The 15,767-nt window shown below is 43.4% G+C and overlaps 1 protein-coding gene across 1 annotated transcript in view; it reads right to left on the bottom strand.

The window, feature by feature from the left end:
- NDUFS4 (NADH:ubiquinone oxidoreductase subunit S4) overlaps window positions 1–14,804 on the bottom strand; it is a 55,362-nt gene extending 40,558 nt beyond the window's left edge. Inside the window, exons 1-2 of the mRNA XM_077346384.1 lie at window positions 14,713–14,804; window positions 11,714–12,076 (exon numbers count right to left, since the gene is read on the bottom strand). Coding sequence (XP_077202499.1) covers window positions 11,714–12,076; window positions 14,713–14,804 — 455 coding nt within the window. The remainder of the gene's footprint in view (window positions 1–11,713; window positions 12,077–14,712) is intronic.
- Between the last annotated feature and the right edge of the window lie 963 nt (window positions 14,805–15,767).

The following is a 15,767-nucleotide window of genomic DNA, read 5'->3' as shown; positions in this document are numbered from 1 at the left end:
TACATGACTTTCATAGAATAATAGAATCATAGAGTTGGAAGGGACCCCCAGGGTCCTCTAGTCCAACCCCCTGCAGAAGGCAGGGAATTTACAATGACCTGCCCACCCACAGTGACCCCAATTCCATGCCCAGATGATGCCTTTCTGCCCACCCGCTTACAATCTGCCTAAGTTCACAGTGCTTACCAGTTCAGTTGGTGATTATAGGTTTTAGCACCAGGACTATAAATGAGTTTCACAACAGGACAGGTTGATGCACAGATTTTGAACAAATTGTTAGACCTTGTGCAAGGTTCTTCTGATGCACTCCTTCCTCTACAAGTGATCTATACAATCCTTTCCAGGATTCTGCCTCTGCAGAATAATTCACTTGCCTCCGCAGAGTAATCCATACTCTCCATGGACCTCTGGAGAGCCACAGTTCGGCCACCCCTGCTCTATTGACACATCAGCTCTAACAGTGAGCTGGATCTGAAAGATACCCTTCCTAATGTGGAAGTCATCTTCTGCTCACAGGAGGGCTGTTTTCCACCTTCCCACTAGAGCTCCGTATAAGAAAAACAAGATTAAGTTCACATATGTTCTTTCATTTGTGAGAGAGGTTGAGCAGGCTGTTGTGCAAGTGGAAGCAGATGAACCACTATATGAAATAGTTGGTAATATGCTACAATTAATTCTTCTAATAGCTTTTGCACAAACCTTTGAAAAATAACAGCTCTCCCCTTTCGCTGGATCCAACCCATGTCTTCCATTTATTAACTTAAAATAAAACCAAAAAGAATTGGTCTGAGGGGAAAGGATGTATGTATGTATGTATGTATGTATGTATGTATGTATGTATGTATGTATGTATGTATGTATGTATGTATGTATGTATGTATGTATGTATGTATGTAATTAACAGTTACTGCATATTCCATGCCACTGCTTTTTCATCACTGGTGGCCTTACAACGAAACTGAAATATTAGATTTACATATTTAATCTGTATCTTTTTCCAGCTACAGGAAAGCCCAATCAGCAGAGGCAGAAGATAGAATCATAGAATAGGAAGGGATCTCCATGGTCATCTAATCCAACCCCCTCCAGAAGGCAGGAAATTTACAACAAGCTGCCTACCCACAGTGACCCCAGTTTCATGCTCAAGTGATCCCTCCACCAAAAATCTCCAGAATCCAGCCTGGCCTGGAGGAAATTCACCTACCATCCCACAGTGGCGATCAGCAAATCCCTGGGTATGCAAGGAAGGGCACAAGAGACAAACACTGGCACATCCCTTCCTGCCCACCCACTCACTATCTGCCTTGTTGTTGTTAGGTGCAAAGTCGTGTCCGACCCATCGTGACCCCATGGACAATGATCCTCCCGGCCTTCCTGTCCTCTACCATTCCCCGGAGTCCATTTATCTGCCTAAGTTCATAATAAAAATAAATAAAGCAGACTTTCTACTACTTATGAACAGTTCAAATACATACATAAATTAGAAAGTAAAACAGATGTCATAGCTTCCTTCCTTGCACAGATTGGAATGCTACATTCATTTATTTATTTATATTGTATTTATATACCGCCCTCCCCGAAGACTCAGGGCGGTTTACATGAAACAACAAAATAATACATGAGCATCTCACAATATCTGAAAGCTATGTGGTATGAATATAATCTAAATAGCCTGACAGACAGAAAGACAGAAGGTTCCCCTACTGTCCCCCAGGAAAATGGAAAGCCCAAGCAAAAACCCAGCTTCAACAAGCTAACAAATTCGAACATTATCTAAATGTGAATTTGCTGAGGCCTCTGTACTTTAAATAGCTCTAATAAATTCCTGGCCCTTAAAAATGAATGCTGAAGAAGTACAGTGCAGCGATTTGAAGATGTTGACACTTCATGATTATTAGGTGCCACACTTGGAGGGGTGTGTGTGTGAGAGAGAGTGTGTGTAAAATGCCATCAAGCCACAGCTCATAAGTCACCATGACCCTGCAGAGTTTTAAAGGCAAGACTTGAACAACGGTGGTTTACCACTGCCTGCCTCCGTACTGAAACCCTGGACTTCACAGTAGCCTCCAAATCAAGTGCTAACTAGGGTTGTCCCTGCTTTGCTTCTGAGATTGGGCTTGAGTGCACAAAATTCAGAACCCCCCCCCCCTTTAGCACCTCCCTTTAAAATAGTACGATTTTATAAGCTACTAGCAGAAAAGCCCAATGTACAAAAATATAATGGGCTCAGCCTGCCCCCCCCCCCGGCAGCTCAACCAAGGCCTGGTGTGGCTGCTTGGGGTGGGGGCGAGCTCTGGGGGAGCTCCCTGCCTCTCCCCAGCCCTTCCAAGGTCTGGCAAAGCCATGGCACGGCAGGGCTGCTTGGGCCCGGGGCCGCCTTACCTGACTGCTGCCTCTTCACGCGCTGGAAGGCAGATGGGGAGGCTTCTGGGGACGGGACGTCCCCTGCTTGATTGGTACTCCAGGATAAGTGACTCCCCAGGGGCCCAATCAGATAGGCGATGAATCCCAACTCCTCTCACCGCCCCAGTAGGGCTTTATTTATGTTACAGGATAGAGGCAAAGCGTTCGCTGGCAGGAGCTCATGGGAATTGTAGTCCATGGACATCTGTAGGGCCACAGTTTGACCACCCCTGGGTTAAAGGCTTTCAAGTAATTTCTCACCAGGAAAGATTAAAAAACTCAATTCAGAGATATATGCAAATCTATACATGACTCAATGGAGTTAAGACATTTCAGTGGTTCTGCTATAGCACCAAACAACATTAGAACTTTTTTTTTAAGACCATGGAAGATCATACAATGAAAAAGGGCAGGATTGTAGGAAGCACTATGGACATTTTAAAGAGAACACCACAATGATTTGGAAACTAAACGAAGGGGTAGAAAACAGAAGAAAGATGTTTCCTTCAAAAGTGACTCAACCATGCTTTAAGCACCTTTAAGACCAACAAAGATTTATTCAGGGCGTGAGCTTTCGAGTGCAAGCACTCTTCGTTAACCCAAAGCAAGTGGGTTTGTAAGAACAGGTAAATAATTGCCACTAGCAGCTGTTTACTAAAATGGGTCTGTCTGAAATGACAAAAAATATCCATTAGCAATCAGTTACTAAAATCGAATACAAAGGAAATTTAAAAATGACCAAAAGGTTAATTAATTTACAGCACAATCCTAAACAATTAGACCATTCTAAGTTCACTGAAGGAAGACACCAATACAGCTGCCTGTGTTTCTCTATAAAAACCTGTAAATACCAGCTCAATCTGATTGACATCACAGTAAACTGCAGAGAGGGTAATCATTAGTAATACAAGGACTGGTCTACTGCATGCATAACTCCTCAGAAGTTGAAGCTAGAAGTTCAAAACTGGCCACCACCTTTAGGATAAAGATAGTTGGAATATTATGGCCTACATAATCCCCAGACACCATCCACCCAACCACAAAAGGAACCAGACTATCCTGGCCCATGCAATCTTTAAGACACCTATGCACCACTTTTTGCCCTGGAAGCCACAGTTGTCCCTGGCAACATAATTCATCTGAAAATAAAGCCTCTGCTTTTGACAACCATGTTAGGAAAATCTGTTTTCACTCATTATCTTCCCAAAAAGTTCTTGAAAGGAATTTTTACTTTGTTTCCACCAGTGACTTGGCTCTATTGGAGTCTGTCCTCGGTCTTATCCCATTTAATATATAAACTGTTTGAACCCATGACCATGTGTCCTTTGTTGTCGGAGTGTCTTTTCTAGCAGTGGTCACTTCTGTCCCAAAGAATCAGCAAGCTCATGGCCTCACAAGCAGTTCTATCCAAGCCTTGCCATTCCACACAAGATGGTGTCTCAATTTCACCTGCCACCATTTTCATTCCTCTACCATGACTCTGAACACACACTTCACAACTTGGGATATTTGAAGGGCTTTATTGCTTTGGTGGAAAGCGCGGTCAAGTCACACCTGAGTTATGGCAATCCTGTGTGGTCTTCATGGCAAGAGACTTCAGAGGTGGTTTGCCATTGCCTTCCTCTGCCTTGGAGTTCCTTGGAGGGCTCCCTTCCAAATACTACCATGGATGACTCTGCTTAACTTCTGAGATCTGGCTAGCCTGGGCTACTGTTTTAGCTGAACCAAATTCAGGTTTTCACACTTTCTCCTATGCTAGGAAAAGAGGCTTCCTCTTAGACATGCTTGAGGTGAATTCTTGCAGTCATTGGACTTTGTTACACCTGAGCTGGTGTCACTTATGAGTTGCAGATTACCACACACATTTCAAGAGCTTACACAACCTCTGCAGTGTTTTCCCACAAAGCTTTACTTGACAAAATATGCCCACAGCAGTTCTCTTGGAACAGAATCAGAAATAGATTTAAAATCAATAAAAGAAATATAAAGGAAAGTTGATTTCTTAGAGGAATATTTAGCTATCAGGTGATCTACCAGCATACAGTGATCCAGGGTAGAGTGTCCTTCTCTAAAGCCCCCTTGTTCCTTTGCTAGCCAATCTCTATATTTCCAGTATAGATGTCTTGCATATAATTTATTTATGGTACCGAGGAGGTTTAGTGGTCTATAGTTTTGAGGTTCATTCCTGTTACTTTTCTTATGTATGGGTACCACCACGACTACTTCACACTCTTTCGGAAGGCTCTGGCTCTGGCTACAGCCATACCACCCTAAACACACCTAATCTTGTCTGATCTCGGACGCTAAGCAGGGTCGGGCCTGGTTTGTACTTGGGCAAAATCTGCCACCACATGTTTTTCCATTTTTATTTTTATACGTCACCACCCTGTGGACACAAATTCCAGACATGACGCTGCAGTTGGGAAAGCAGTTCTTTACAGCTTGTTTACTTAACATCACACTCGTCACCTTAGAAAGTGACCTTGCTATTCTGCCAATGTGTGACTGCACAAACAGACCTGATGATAAAAACAGGGCTGTACTTACCCAATCATTGTTCATTTGAGTCTTCTGTACAGGCACACATTTCCTCCCTCCTGGTCCCACTGAACAATCCATGATTTTTTCTTCTACATGAGCTTCTTTGTTAGCTTTGGGGAACTAATGGAAAGGGGCACTCACCCTCCCATACCATGCAATTATTTTGTTGGGAAATTCCACTGCAGCTTACACTGTTACCCCTTGTTGCCTTTATCATCCATCCATCCATCCATCCATCCATCCATCCATCCATCCATCCATCCATCCATCCATCCATCCATCCATCCATCCATCCATCCATCCATCCATCCATCGTACTGTAACTTCTCAAGTATACATGTAACAGCAGAACTAGTACATTTAAATCATATTTAACAACATTAACAGAGGGTGTAATAAACAAAAACAGCCAAACAGTAGCCAAAGCTCAGGACTTTGTGTGCTGGGTAATAGACCAAGTCAGAAGGGGAGACAGCAGCTGAGCAGCAGCTTTAGGTTGTGTGTATTTGGAATGTCAGAGTTGCTTGACAGGGGGCCGGGTTTGAAGGAGGTCCTGGCACCGGTCTCAATCAAAAGCCTGGCAAGCTCCATTTTACAGGCTCTACAGAACAGTTTGGATTCCAATAGGGCCTTAATTTAATTGGGGAGTTTGTTCCACCAGGTTGGCACAACAGAGAAGGCCCTGGTTCTGGTTGAGGCCAGGCAAATCTCCTTGGGACCAAGAATCACCAATCTGTTTGAATGGATAGAGCAGGTCGCTCTTTGGGGAGTATAAGCAAGCAGACGGTCCTTGAGATACGCAGGACCCTGGCTGCGTATGGCCTTGAAGGTGAGTACCAGTACCTTAAACCTGAACTGGTATTCAATTCAGAGAATTCAGTTCTCTGCGCAGCATCCCTGTGAGGTAGGTTAGGCTGTGTAACTGGCTCAAAGTCATCCAGCAAGTTTCCATGCTAAAGTAGTGATTAGAACCTGGGTCTCCTATAGACTATGACACGATACCACACTGGGTCCTCACAAATCTCCACAGTAACCAGAGAATACCTTATTCTTTCTTCTGCCACTGTTAAGTGAATGACAATATATGCATGATTTTAAAGAACATGCCAGAGTGCAGGCTGCCAAGTGTAATGGAAAAGGGAAGTTCCATTAGAAAATTGTATATTCACACACTGGTGACGTATTATTTTTACGTGCGAGAAAAAAAATATGGGGGTGAAAAACCCACACACACCTGTTTTATTATGCCACCTATCCATACATAGAATCATCTGCATTATATATCTGCAGTTTTCCTGCCTGTAAACAATTTTCACATCACAAGGAACTAGGCTGTTTGCAAACTGTGCTCCTCTAAACAAACCGTTTTAAAGGTTTTGAAGTACATTCTTGAAATGAAGATAGCAAGAAGGATATAGTGAAGCTGTTAAACTGGAAAAGGTACCTGACATTTATATATCCAAACGACATGGACAGGTGAATTCACTATATTTGTCTCCCAAGAGAGCTATGACTTGGAAATACACAGATGTCGCTCATCTGGTGCCTAAATAAATACCAAAATAAAACTAATTTTAAAGTTACTAGACAAAGGTCAGGCTGCCACTTAGTATCATATATCAAAGCTAATCACTACAAAAAGTTCACCTGTTTTTTTGAAACTGAACTCATGACCCTTTAGGTACATCACTGCTGATCCTAAACTGAGGAATATGGGTGTTGTAAACTCACAGGGCGCAAAGATTCCTTCATTAAGCTACCCTGGCAGGGTATGTTTAACAGCTCTACTTCCACGATCTCATTTTCATGCAATTTCGTATGGAAAACAGTAAGGCCATAACATCGTGAGTGAAAGAAAGCCATCTGCTGATAACAGTCAAGGCACTGCTGTATAAACAAGACGACACAGTTGTGATGACAATTTCAGAGGGCAGCAGTACAGCAGCTAGATTTCAAGGCCTGGAGCATCTTAAGAGACTGATTTTCAGAGGATAAGCTTTCAAGAGTCAAAGCTCCCTTCGTTTCCACCCTGAAAATCCCACTGGTCACTAAGGTGATACTAGACTTGAATCTAGCATTCATGGTATTATTTCAAATCTACCCTGCAACAGCAGAAGCATTAGCTTAAGCGGTACTTAAGAACAAATCTGACAGAACAATAAATTATGCCCATGCAGCATCTTCTTAACTCTTGACTGGCACTGGAATTTTGTGTTTGTGGGCTGACTGGTGGGAACAGGGAGAAGACTGGGGGTGGAAGGATTACAAATCTGCAAAAACCACAGGTGACCTAAGTTTTGCCCTGACTGTGTTTTTTGAAATGTCAAATGTCTCCCCACACAAATCTATTCAGACCATACCAAGAGCTGCAGTAACCCAACAAGCATGCTTTTATTATCACAGAGTAGTACAAAAGTCAAAGGGTTTAATTCCAGAACTGGGAGGAATGAAAAAGCTAACGTTCCACAACCCACCTCGTCTTCGGGAAAGGCTATGATCTTTCACTCTTCCAAAATGTTACTGAATTCTATAAATTTTAGATATTACTGGGGCGGGGGACACATCCTCATATTTAAAAGACAGCTAATGTCATGCAGTACATTTTAAACCATAAAACACTATTCAACTCTCAGCACAGGGCATAAGCCTATTATGAAATGTATGGGAAGTAGAAATAAATGGCTAACTACAAAAATTTCAAGTACAGAACTTCAGTTTATAAATGTACAACGTTAAGGACTTCTGGACAACTAACTCAGCTATTTTTGGAGGGACATCTGGGGGTACCTGGCAAATTGTAGTTACGTTCAAATTTAAAAATATATTACAATATTATTTTTGTGTTCTATGAAATTTTTTGTTGCTCCATACAGACCTAATTTTTAATCAAGAACCACCCCCCCCCCCCGGTCAATGGTGACCCGCTTTACCAATGTTAAAATCTGGTCACCTTAGTCTGGGGGCAAGTGGCTCTCCTTTCTCCCTATGTAAAAATATTTAGTTTGTTATTTTGATTTCTACAAGTATGACCCTTGCCAAGATTTTGCCAATTACTGTATCATCTATACATTTTTAAATTATTGTTATTAAGACGTATTGTCCATATAGCTGGTGGGTTTGTGTGGTGGATTTTGGGTTTTTTAAAATTATTCCACCATTTATATCCTTTTTATTGTTTTACCTCATATGAAAACCACCTCACAAGCACTACCATAGGAAAGAGGCATACCAATGATTAAAGTAAATACTCTTTTAAATGAGTTGTTGAATGTTTAATCTGTTTCTTTCATTGAAAGAGACATACAATTAAGACACAATTTCTTATTCTAATGGATTAATACTAATAGTCCTGAAGGCTTTTAAATGAAATAAACACTGGCTTTAAGTTAGAAATGTCACAAGATATGGCCTGATAATTCTTTGGAGCAGTTTTCTTAAGAAGCAGCATATGAACTTCCCTGACCTGGATAGACTGGCCTGATTGTGTCCTTTCTTGAAAGCCAAACACAATCTTCCCTTGTCAGTATTTGGATGGGAGACCACCAAGAAATGTGAGGGTTGCAAAGCAGAGGCAGGCAACAGCAAACCTCTAAATGTCTCTTATCTCGAGAACCCCATGGGGCCGCCATAAGTCATCTGCAACTTGACAGCAACCCCCCACCCCCCAAATGTGAACTAACATTTACTAAACAGAAGAACATGGCTAGTTTATATAAACAAAAACAACCTGGAAAGAGTTCTCACCTTCTCTAAATCGAAAGGAATATATCACTTCAGCCTGAAAAACTGTCAGGAAATGTACGAAAGGACTGCAATATATATTTGCATTGCCAACAATCACACGGACTGAAGAACAAAGTTCAAATACTGCTTGAAACTGCCAGTTCTCTCTGGCTACACAGACTGACCTTACGAAAAGAATTGAGGTTTCTCACACTGACAATCAAATATGTGCTTTGTAATGAATAACATTCTTGGGATTCCTGCAGCAACAGAACGGCTGGTTAAGTGATACATCTTGCAAAGAAGACTGTTTATTTGCTGAAGAATATGGCAGCTATCAGAAGCAAAAAAACAAAACAAAAACCCAAATGAACAGTAGACAATTATGATGCTATGAAATATGTGGGATGCTTGCTGGACATGTCATGAAATTGATTATTTGAATGCAGTAGGAATATCTCTGCATTTTGATCTGACATGTGCCATGTGGAGATGAAGGAGCAGAGACTTCAGTCCAGAAATGTTAATTGCTCTTGCATTATTGTATTAAAAATGTGTATTAGTTTCTCCTCAAAGATGGTTTAAACCTTATCAACTCACATACCACTCAGAAATTGCTACAGTGGCTCGGTAGCTTTAAGAATGAACCATGTGAGATTCAAATCAAGTAGCACCAGTGGTGCCATTGGAATTTATGAAATTAAGTTCATATCATCACCATAAATCTTCCAAGGAATTTCCCTGCCACTGAAATTTTAAAACTGTATCATGAAACGGACCCAGAGTAGGGTCAACTGCACAAGCAACCCAATCCACTGCAGTATTTTAGGGGCACAGTGAAGCAGTGTTTGTGCCCAAGCAAAGAAACTGGGGATTCTTTGCAAACCTGCAAAGCATATCAGTGTGCAATTCTCATCACACTGTGCACAACCATGAGCAAACACTACTGTCTCTAGAACACTAAAAAAGAATTATTCAAGACCTGGGATGACTGGGACAACAAAAATTTCTTTTATTTTCTTTGAATTTTGGATGAATTTGAATATGGATACCAGATGAACACATTAGTTCTCAAATACCTATGAAAGAGATTTAATATGGAAGTAACAGGGATTCAACCCTTTTACAAAAAACTCACAAAACTATGGAATTTATACATACTTACTAAGGTATAAATACCAATGTCATACTGTGACTTTCTTCATACATAGCATTTTATGTGCACAGTATCTCAGAAGAGCCACACTATGTACTCTCTTTTCCAGAACAAATACTTACATATTCGGTTCCAGTGCAGATCACACAGAGTCCGATTTGTGAAACAGCATCATGGGTGCCTACATTTCATAGTGAATTTTCTGCTCCAACATTTTCATCAAAGATTACTTTGGGTACCAACCGGAAATAAAACTTTAATGGCAAGAGATTATTTGAGGTGCTTTGGGATGAATTATTCCTGACACCCCAATTCTATGCTGTTTCTGTCTTGGCCAAGTCCATTAAAAACAACTGGCTTGTGACTAATTATGCATAGGATTGAGCTGCCTGTTGGCATTCTATAGGAAGAGTGTTGTCCCCATAATACATCACGGACATAAAGAAGTAACAGGAGACAAGTAACTAAAATAATCAGTTCGTTTTAAAATGGAATGATGTGGGTCAAAAAGCAAAGAAAATCCACATTTTGAGTATGCACAATTAAAACTTTTCTTCTTTTAGGGTGTGAAATAAAGACTCCTCATCTCCTTCTTTCCCATATCCTTCAGATTAGCCAGTAGTGCAAGAGCATATTTTTGTTTTAAACTCCACAGCTGAAATCAATAATTTTCTTAAAATAAATGGGTACTTGTTTCTGGCTCTAAGCTGTCACCATTTCAAAATACTAAACGTCTGCAACTAACAAACATCAACATTATAAACACAGCCAACATTAAATCTCAGAAGCCATCTTCAATAAAATCAGCAATCGTCACATGCTATTCTTTGGAAAGTAAAATACTGTGAGTAATTTTCATATTAATATCTGTACTTCTAAACATATTCAGTGCTCCCTTTTGAAAGTTCCAGAAGAATTGGTTGTCAAATAAGATTTGTTTTAGAAGCAGCTACCCTAAACTACCATTATCCCAAATGTTCAGCAAACACATAATATACAGGCCTAAGAATCAATAGTTGCCTGGACTTTAAACAACCACTACTCTTCTCTTTTAAAATCACTTCTGCTTGTCCAAAATCTTTGGGATGCGTGTGCCCTTTCAAGCCATGGTGACAGATGAGAACAGTAGTCTGTCAGTTTTACAGGACTGCCCTTCCTGCTTGGAAGCAGCATCTCCAGCTAGTCACAGATCACATGACATTCAAAAGCAAGACAGGTGAAATGCAGGTGTGAAAAGGTTTAGTGAGTATGGGCAGGGGAGGAGAAGAGGGGAATACCCTTCACTGATGGTCGGGCATAGCATGCCACACCAATAACTAATTACCCTGGCAATAACCGGGTTTTTGAAATCATGGGCTCCTTTCCCAGTCCAAGCAGTTACATTACCTCTGCACCGCCAGAAAGCTAGTACTACTGTCGTGATAACTACCCTGCACATGGATTGCTCCGTTCATCTTCCGGATATACAATTTGGCGCCACGCAGACATGTCACCAACTTGCATTTGGCACCCTTTCCGCTCCATTGCCCGTGTGCGTGGCAAGGTGAGCATGGAGATGTGTCCTTCTCGACCCAAGCCAGCCCAACCCCCCTAGATGCCTCCAAATGACCGCCAACGAGGGCACTGGAAAGTGGCTCAGGCCCGCGCGTGTTGACGAAGCCAGGCAGGGCCAGTGCGACGCCCGCACCCCGACAGGCTGGACGCCAGACCGCCCCCCTCGCCCCGAACAATCGGGGCTGCTCCCGAGTCGCCAGATGCCGCCCCCCAGGACCCTCCTCACAAGCCAAGCGGTTGCCTTCCTCGCATGGGCGAAGCGACGGGCGGGCAGGCAGGCAGGAGAGGAAGGGCCCTCAAGCCTCCCCCGCCGCGCTCCTCCCCTGCCCCGCGTACCTGGCCGGAGCCGGGGAGGCCCCGCGGGCGGCTGCTCCGGCCCCTGGCCCTGCCCCCGGCGCGAGGAGCCTGGCCCAAGCGGCGGCTGACATTGAGCGCTCCCGCAGCAGCAGCAGCGCCGCCGCCATGATGCTGCTCGCCGAGCCGCGGCGTGGACGGAGCGCCGCTAGGGACAATGTGCCGCCGTCGCTGTCGAGAACGCGAAGCCTGGGCCGGGGAAGAAGCGGAGGAGAAGCCGCGGTCGAGGCGGGCGGAGGGCGTAGTTCGGGACCAGTTCCGGCGGGGTTTGGCGAACGGGACGTTTTTGCGTCGGTTCTCTTGCCCGCTTGGGTTGCCAGCTCTGGGTTGGGAGACAGCGGGAGACTTTGGGGGTGGAGCCGGGAGTGGGCGGGATTTGGGGGCGGGGAGGGGTGGGGTACTATGGAGCCCACCCTAAAAAGCATCCATTTTGTCCAAGGGAACTGATCTCTTTCGTCTGGAGGTGAACTGTAATTCCAGGGGATCCCCAGGTCCCACCTGGGGATTGGCACCCCCACTTGCTCCTCAGCCCTGTGTATGTTTGGAAATAAGCCCCGTTAAAGTCAGTGTGTGTGTGTGTGTGTGGGAGGGAGGGGGGGTATGTATTTAAAAGTTGATACCTCGCCTTTCACCCCAATGGGGACCAAAAGGTGCTTACAAAGTTGTTCTCTCCTCCATATTACAGCGACATAGGTTAAGTAGGGTTGCCAGGCCCTTCCCAGCCACCAGTAGGGGATGGGAGGGTAGGGCTGCCCGATCCAGTTTGGGACACGCCTGCACCTTTTGGGGTGGAGTCGAGAGGATAGGGACCTCAGTGGAGTACACTGCTATAGAGTCCACCCCAAAAAACATCTGCTTTCTCCAGGAGGACTGATCTCTACGGTCTCATCTCTTTCCTCTGGGGTTGCAAGCAGGGTAAGAATAAGAGAGAACCAATCACATTGTTGGCAACTCCAGTGTGGGGTGCCACAAGGAGCAATTCTCTCCCCAGTCCTATTCAACATCTTTATGCGCCTTCTTGCCCAGCTGATAAGGAGTTTTGGGCTGGGATGCCATCGGTATGCCGATGACGCTCATCTTTTCCTCATGATGGACGGCCACCCTGACGTACCCCCAGACTCATTAGCCAGATGTCTGGAAGCAATGAGGAGCTTAATCCTGCAAAGATTGAAGTTCTGTGGTTCAGTAGGAAAGGGCCAATGGTTGAAGCGTGATTGTCCAACCTGGATTGGGTGCAACTATCAGTTGCACACTCTGTCAGGAACCTGGGCATGATCTTTGACTGCTGGCTTTCCATGGAGGAACAGATCGCAAAAGTAGCACAGTTGGCGTTCTTCCACCTATGCCAAGCCAAACTACTTGTGCCCTACTTAGCCCCAGGACACCTAACCACAGTGATCCAGGCAACAGTCACTTCTAGGCTACATTTCTGCAACTTGCTCTATGCAGGCCTACCGTATCCCTGACCCGGAAATTCCAGCTGGTACAGAATGCAGCAGCTGGGGTTCTTACGGGATTACCTTGAAGGGCCCATATTTGGAGTCCACTCCAACAGCTGCACTGGCTACCAGTTGACTACTGGATCAGGCTTAAGGTTCTGATAATCACCTTCAGGGCCATACGCGGTCTGGGCCCAAAGTATCTGAGAAACCAGCTCTCCACCCATGCCCCCCAAAGAGCTTTATGCTCCTCAACCACCAACAAACTGTCAGTCCGAAGCCCCAGGAAAGCTTGTCTATCAACGACTAGACTTAGCCCCCGTCTGGTGGAACAAGCTCCCAGGGCCCTGTCAGAACTAAAATGATTCCGCAGGGCCTGCAAAAAGGAGCTCTTCCAGGCATTTGGTCAAGACAGTTGAACAAGCCTCCAACCATCATCCAAAACTTAACAAAAATGGAGCCACAGTGCAGTCAGACTAAACTGTTATTTATTGGGTACTGTTGTCATTACACTGTTGATACAAGTTTTTCACTGTTAAATAAGTTTTAATATTTTTTAATATTTGAATGTTTCACTCTACTGTATTGTTATGAGAGTTATAGTGTAAACTGCCCTGATCCAAAAGGGAGGATGGTATATAAATATAAATAAATAAATAAAAATAAATAACCCCGATGCCAGTATGAACAAGCATATGGCTCACCCCACCATGAAGAGCTATCAACTTCCCAGGCATGCTGGGGAAGACAGATATAGCAGGCCAGCCTTGGGTGGACCCAAAGAGTAAGAAGGGAAGCGAGACAGCCTTCTGATAAATGCCTGAAGACAGAGAAGGAAGGAGTCTAGGCTTCAATGGGCAGAAGAAGATGGGAAGAAAAGGGAGCATCTGCAAATTGGCAGAGGGCATTCTAACTCCAGCATGGCGGGTGGGGCATGACATAGGCACAGTGAACAGTATGGAGAAGACTCTGGAGGACAGAAGGGAGATGCCAGAAAGAAATTCATGCATCAAAAAGGTGGGTTCTAATATCAAAGAAGAAGAGCTCATTCAGAATGTAAAAAGATAAACAGAGGAGAATTATTAGGGTGAAGAATGGAAGAACTAAACCATCATTTATATGTGAAAGTACGTGAACTTCTTTTCAGTGGCTTATCTGGAGAAAAATCTAGTCTTCCATTGGAATAAATACTATGCTTAGAATCCTACTCAGGTTTATTTGATGGGACAGATCCAGGAAACCGTTCTTAAAATCGCCCTGTAAGAATCTTGTGGTTTTCATGCCTCTGAGTCCAGGTCATTAGCAGCATGATAGAGAGTAGATACATATTCCCAAAATTAAAAAGGGGAAAAAATCCATGGGAGTAAGAGAGAAAACAGACAGCACTACAAAGCCAGACAGCCCATTATCCCGAGACGTGTGCATATTATTTTGAAATAAATCCCATTGTGCTCCACTTTACCCTTTCAATGCAGTTAATTGCATGCTTAATTAGTCCTGGTTTGAAAATAAAATCATTTACATTTAGAGCCACCCTTGCACCTATTTGGCGCGTGCTTCTTTTTCACAATGGCACGCTTCCGTCTCTTTCCAAGTGCAAAATGGTCTCTGCTGTTGGTGGATATATCAGCCATTGTTCTCTGCCTTTCCGTGCTTCCCAAATTAGGATTTGAACAGGAATTAAAGGCAATTTCCCCATACTCTGCCACTTTGAAGTTCTGCTAAACCATGGCTATTAATGCAATAGATTTTATTGTTTTGACACCAACATGTGTGTTTAACAATCAATGAGGATAAACACATTTTATTTGTGGTTTGGTGCAATCCTCGAGTGATCAACAAATAAGTGATGGGGGTGGCGTTTGTTAAGGTCTGCTGGAGTGCATATGACATTTACAATGAAGTCAGAGCTGTCTGGTTTTAATTCTCCACTCGCCTCCCCTCCCCCTTTTTTTGTATGAGCCTTCAATAAAACATCATAGTTCATGGAGAAAAAGAAAAATTAAAAACAGGCTCCTTCTGCTCCATTGCCCATTTTATATGCAACCAAACAGATGGCATAGACCTCCAAGGAAACCAACCCTGGCTTTTCCCTGGAAAAAAAATATTATAGTTTAATAAATCTTAAAAAGAACATAGTTAAATAGGTTCTGCTGGGCAGATATGTGCACTGACATTTCCATTTAAACATATCAACCAAGACAAGTGTGAATCTCAATCAAACAATTTCTATAAGAATTAAGGTAGGCTTTGGGCTTTTTGGTTGCACTTTCTCATCATTTCTGTAGTGATCTCTCGGGGAGGTTTTGTTCCAGACAAACCTTGCATATGCAAATAATGGATATTTTCTGCCCCTGCAGGTGATCCCATTGCAGTTCCTGAGTGGAATCCCTTAGTGATATGAGGTCATGAATACCTTCCATGTGCCATTGTGACTTTTATGACTGCTCATATCCTATTTAATCATACAGGCATTCTTGAAAAGAATAAATAACTTATAGCTCTATATCAGTCTCTCCCAAACCAGTTCTATTTATTAAGGATATATTGAGAAGCCTCTGACCCTGTTCGTTTGAAGCTATTTCTGAAAAGACTGT

Source organism: Paroedura picta, chromosome 7, assembly GCF_049243985.1.
Source record: "Paroedura picta isolate Pp20150507F chromosome 7, Ppicta_v3.0, whole genome shotgun sequence".
Lineage (NCBI taxonomy): Eukaryota > Metazoa > Chordata > Lepidosauria > Squamata > Gekkonidae > Paroedura > Paroedura picta.
Note: the sequence above shows the minus strand (reverse complement) of the source record. Positions and strands in the feature narration are given on the sequence as shown.